This window comes from Anomaloglossus baeobatrachus, chromosome 7 (genome assembly GCF_048569485.1).
Source record: "Anomaloglossus baeobatrachus isolate aAnoBae1 chromosome 7, aAnoBae1.hap1, whole genome shotgun sequence".
Classification (NCBI taxonomy): Eukaryota; Metazoa; Chordata; class Amphibia; order Anura; family Aromobatidae; genus Anomaloglossus; species Anomaloglossus baeobatrachus.
In genome coordinates this window covers 48799464-48805463 of record NC_134359.1, presented here as the reverse complement: position 1 = coordinate 48805463, position 6000 = coordinate 48799464, and the positions used below count along the sequence as shown (strand labels likewise).

The window sequence follows — 6000 nt, the reverse complement described above, 5'->3', positions numbered from 1 at the left end:
ATGCAAATATTTCACTGACAATCATCAAAAAGTGTGTTAAAAAGTTTTTTAGGGCAGTGATCTTCTTATAAAAGAGGACGAATATGTGTAATATAGGATGGAACTGAAAATCTGGTCTGGTTAAGGCTAGTTTGACACTTGCGTTGTACGGCATCCGTCGCACTGCGTTGTGTGACTGATGTAACGGATGCGTTGCATATAGTGGCACAACTGATGCGACGGATACTGCAAAACAACGGAATCCGTTGTAACTTTTTTTTTCAACAATTACTCAACTGAGCATGCGCAGTTGTGTAAAAACGGATGCGTCACAGGAATCTGTCAAATGACGCATTCCGACGGATTCCGCCACCATAGGCTTCCATTATAAAAATGACGGATGCGGACGGAATCCTGCGTTTTTTTGACGCTCTGGGAAGTGCAGAAAAACGCTACATGCTGCGTTCTTTCCACACGACGGATGCAACGCAGCGTCGGCCGGCAGATGCAACGCAGAACCATCAGTTGCAATGCATCGTCCATACAAGTCTATGGGAAGCAGCGGAATCCGTTAATGTTAACTGATTCCGCTGTTTTCCAAAACGGCGGATTGCGACTGAAGGAAAAAAACGCAAGTGTGAAACTAGCCTTAGGGAGCAGCCTTCTCAAAGAGTTGGTGATTTGGGAAGGTCATGCTCACTTAATTGAGACGTCAGTATGACAATGTGGCTTTTTACTGTTCTTGGCTGCGAGGGTTAACACAGTCCTGTGCCAATGGATGTCTCTCCTGACAATAGACGCTTTGATATTACGGAATGGCGCTGATCGTTGTCGGCTTTTCTTAAGTATTATAAACAAAGTATCAGAATGTATCAGAATGTGCTTCCAAGGACAAAAGAAGAACGCTGGGACGGCCGTGATTGGCCGAGCGCTGAGCTCTCCCACAGTTAGTGTTAATTGGCTTTGAGTAGGTTCGGATCACAGTATTTTAGTTGTGTAGTGTCGGTGCCATATCTGACGTGACTGCACATCCTGGACTATTACTCCCAGTGTAAACTACTTTATGAAGTGCAAACATGAGCCTGTATGCAAGGAGAGTGACACTGCCAGCAATCACCCCCCTGGTGCTCCAGAAAAGGGTAGGACAGCTCAATATTTGCCTTGCTTTAACTCCACGACAAGTTCTGTTAATGATTTTACAGAAGGGACGAGCAGTAATGTCCCTATTTATCTTTATTCTTTAGTTTTATAACTATAAGTATTACTATTGTATTCATTGCTCTTTGTATACTCTTTCCGCACAGCTACGTCCTGTACAGGTGTAGCAGAGCTGAGTTTGCCATGTCTAACAACTTAAACTGATCCGATTTATATTATCTCTCGTCTCTCACCGTATTCCAAGCAAATTTCGTTATTTAATCACAGTGCGTACTACTTTGCAGATGTAGCAGTGGTGAGAGTGTTATTTTGCACGGCTGTATATTTCTTCTGGAATGCGAAAGAAGCTACAGAAGTTATTTCCAAAAACACGGGGATGTTCAGATACGTCGTAGCAGATTTGTCGTTGGGTAAAAGCAACAACAAATCTGCTACAATGTATCTTGAGATTTAATTTATCTGTTTAATTAAAGGAGTCTTGTGTATCGTTAAGGTTCCGTTTAGAGATTTTGCTGTTTGTTAGAATTAATGTTCGAAACAGATTTGTTGCTTAACTTGACACAAATAGAAAGAGTGGATCCTATTCATTATTAGAGGATCCGGTTTGTCTGTTTTTAAGTTGACGCATCAATGAGAACTTTTTCCCCAAATGGACACATAATGGAAATCAGATGTCCCCCATAGACCTCTGTTTCTGTTCGCATGAGACCCGTTTTGGATATTAGGCTATGTGCCCACGGGACAACGTACCCGCGGACGTTTCCGCAGGTTCCCGTAACTGCTGCCCGGAATCCGCAGCTATTCATTGATGCGGGATTCGAGCATTTTTGTTGCGGTAAACCTACGGAACAAGTGCGGAAATATCTGCGGAATTCCCGCCCTGTATCTCCATAGTGGAGGAGCGGGAATTCCGCAGATATTTCCGTATGAATAATTGACAAGCAGTTACGTGCGGCTGCGGGAAATCCGCAGCATATTCCGCAGCCGCACATAAAGCAGCATTGATACAGCACTCCTCAAATCCCATAGGATAACATGGTGAGTGTCTGTACTTGTGCAAACCTGTGGATTTATCTGGAAAATCCAGATAAATTCGCAGGTTTTCCTCGGCAAAATCCGCGGGTACTTTGTCCCGTGGGCACATAGCCTTAAAGGGAACCTGTCACTTGTAAAAACATTATTAACCTGCAGATATTGGGTTAATTTGCAGATTATTAGCATTCTACATCTGCCTGATGCCAGCACATTGAACCCTGCTGCCGGGAGGAAATTAATTTTAATCCTCCAGGCAGTGTTTGGGTTTCAGTCATAGGGGCGGTGGCGGTGCAGGTTCAGTCACTGCTCTGTGCATGGAGAGCAGCAGCTGTAGCCGTATCCCCTGCACTGACTGACAGCAGCTTCGCATTAGAATCAGCTGTCAGTCAGTGCGGCGAGCGCGGTTACAGCTGTTGCTCTGCATACAAAGAGAACTGGCGCCACCCCCCATGACTGAAACACGAATGCTGCCGGGAGGATTAAAGCTCATATCCTCCTGGAAGTGGGGTTTAATGTGCAGGATTCAAATGCTACTAATCTGCGGATTAACCCCATATCTGCAGGTTAATAGAGTATTTACAGGTGACAGGTTTCCTTTAATTCCATTTGTCTGTTCCCCAAAATGAGACTGTGACCACACCCTAAGAGAGTGTGCACACAACATCTTTTAGAGACTACATCTTGTACCTCCAAGTTTTCCAAGGCGATGATGTTTAAAAAGCCAGTGGTGGTTTTTTTTATGACGGGTACTTGTTGGCGATTTTTCCGGCAGGTCCACCACCGGCTTTTTAGTTTTTTGTAATTTAAACTTTAAATAGTGAGCAGCTTCCAAGCGACAGCCACACAAAGCATGAACTGTCCAGCTATCAAAGCCTGATGAGGTTAAATCACCAAATCTGAACATATGCAAAGTAATTCGTTTTACATTGCAGTGTATTCTGTTCATTCTTTGAAGCAGTTTTTTTGCACTTTTGTAGATGGATTTCACCTTGTGTGTAAGTACCTTAAGGTTAAGTTCCCACAATGAGTTTTGATGCCCTATATTTTCACAAACACGCAAAGTCTTAAGGCTGCTTTACACGCAGCGACATCGCCAGCGACGTTGCTAGAGATCGCACCCGCTCCCGTCGTTTGTGCGTCACGGGCAAATCGCTGCCCGTGACGAACAATATCGCCAGTACGCGTCACACCAACTTACCTTCCTAACGACGTCGCTGAGGCCGGTGAACACACTCTTTTTTAAGGGGGCGGTTTGTGCGGCGTCACAGCTACGTCACTCAGCGGGCCACCAATAGACGCGGAGGGCGGAGAGCAGCCGCATGAAAGTCACTCCCACCTCGTTGCCGGTGGACGCAGGTACGCTGTTGTTCATCGTTCCTGGGGTGTCACACATAGCGATGTGTGCTGCCTCAGGAACGACGAACAACCAGCGTCCAGAACGAGCAGCGAAAATGAACGACGTGTCAACAATCAACGATTTGGTGAGTATTTGGGATCGTTAGCGGTTGCTCGTAGGTGTCACATGCAACAACGTCGCTAACGAGGCCGGATGTGCGTCACGGAATCCGTGACCCCAGCGACATCTCGTTAGCGATGTCGTTGCGTGTAACGGGGCCTTTACAGTTCCAGCAAAGTGGATGGGGTTTATAGAAATCTCCTGCCCGCTGTAATTTTTGTTATGCAGCATAAACTGACCTGCGGTGCATTTCAAATCCGCAACATATCAATTTCTCGTACGCTGAGATTTATGCTCAGATTTTACCCATAGAAGTAAATTTAATGTAGAAAATCTGCAGGTAAAAAAAGGGCATATGTTGTTTTACTGAATTTTCAGGATTTCCTTAGAATTGCACAGGTGATAAGTAAATTACCTGAACAGGTGATGATTGCATCCCCTTTGCAATACTAAGAAATGCTGAAAACATGTTGGTGACTCTTGCTCTTGAGGACTGGAGTTGGAGAACATTGATCTAGACGATCAGACTTCTGGATTAAAGGATTTTTTTTTTAATTTTAGGCCAGAAAAATCTTTGGAATAAAACAAAATACCAACATTATATATATATATATTATATATAAAATTATATATACAATATACTGTATGTTTGCATAGAATGTGACCCAATGGACTTATGACATGTCCACTGAAGCCCCTCACTCATAATGATAATAGGCTGTTGATGGTCAAAATTGTTGGCACCCTCAATTTAATATTTGGTTGCACACTCTTAGGAATAAATAACTGCAATCACTTACTGTAACCATCAACAACCTTCTTAATCTTCCCAGTTGGAATTTCAGACTCTTCTTTTGCAAAGTGCTCCAGTTCTTATATTTGAAGGCACCTTCTCACAACAGCAATTGTAAGATCTCTCCACAGGTGTCAGCGGGATTTAGATCCGGACTCATTGCTACCACTTCAGAATTCTCCAGCTCTTTGTTTCTATCCATTTTTGGGGTCTTCTTGAAGTCTGCTTGGTGTTATTGTCCTGCTGAAAGACCCATGATCTAGGACACAAACTCCTGACACTGGGAACTACATTGTGACCCAAAATATTTTGGTAATCTTCAAATTTCATGATGCCTTGCACACAGTCAAGTCACCAAGTGCCAGACACAGCAAAACAACCCCAAAACATTTTTGAACCTCCACCATGTCTGACTGTAGGTACTGTTTTCTTTTCTCTGTAGGCTTCATTCCATTTTTGGTATGCATTAGAATGATATGCCTTACCAAAACGTTCTATCTTGGTCTCATCTTTTTCCAGAAGAATTATTTTGGCTTACTCACAAACATTTTACTGCAGTCTAGCTTTGGTATGTCTTTGTGTCAGCAGTGGGGTTCTCCTGGATCTCCTGAAATAGCATTTCATTTTATTCAAATGTGAATGGATAGTTTATGTTGACACTGATGCACCCTGAGCCTGCAGGATGGCTTGAATCTCTTTGGAATTTGATTGGTGCTGCTTATCCTCCATCCAGACTATACTGTGTTGCAACCTTTCATCAGTTTTTCTCTGCCGTCCACGTCCAGGAAGATTAGCTACAGTGCCATGGGTTGTAAATTTCTCGAGTATGTTGTTCATCGTGGACAAAGGAACATCAAGATCTTTGGATGTATTTATAACTTTGAGATTGTAGAATTTTTGAAGACTGTGAGCCCTCGCAGGCAGAGTCCTCTCTCCTCTTTTACCTTTCTGGGCCTTGTATTATTCATGAATACTGTACTGTCTCTATAATGTATACCCCTTTGCACATGTAAAGCGCCATCAAATTAATGACAACAATAATAATAATAATATTTTTCAACAAATTTGGTTCTCAAGTTATCAGACAGTTCTCTTCTCCTCTTACTGTTCTCCATGCTTAGTGTGGCACACAGACACCCGATGCAAAGACTGAGTCAACTTCTCCCCTTTTTGTCTGCTTTGAGGTGTGATTTTCATATTGCCCACTCCTGTAACTTGCTACAGATGAGTGTGAACAAGCATCATGCTTGAAACAAAGTTGTATACTAAGAATTTTGGGAAGGTGCCAACACTTTTGTCCAGCCCATTTTTGTGTAATATTATGTCCAATTTACCTTTTTTCTATGTTTTTTTTTTTTTTTTTATGTGTTGCTCCAATACACAAAAAGGAAATAAACGTGTTTGACAAAACATGTGCAATTGCAATTATTTACTAACAGACATTTTCTGGAACAATTTCAAGAGTGTCAACACTTTTGGCCATGACTGTATATGAGATTGATGGGGGTGAAGGGAGGGTGCAGATTTCTTGGTTTAGTTTTATTTATCATCCTCTTTCTTTATTCGTTGGCTGCTCGCA

General features: G+C 42.7%; 1 protein-coding gene across 2 annotated transcripts in view; it reads left to right on the top strand.

The window, feature by feature from the left end:
• Nucleotides 1–978: 978 nt before the first annotated feature.
• The window catches only part of GRB14 (growth factor receptor bound protein 14), an 89783-nt gene continuing 84761 nt past the window's right edge, over nucleotides 979–6000 (top strand). For both annotated transcript variants that reach the window (XM_075318844.1, XM_075318843.1), the window contains exon 1: nucleotides 979–1118. In XM_075318844.1, the coding sequence (XP_075174959.1) occupies nucleotides 1056–1118 (63 nt within the window). In that variant the 5' untranslated portion in view covers nucleotides 979–1055. The remainder of the gene's footprint in view (nucleotides 1119–6000) is intronic.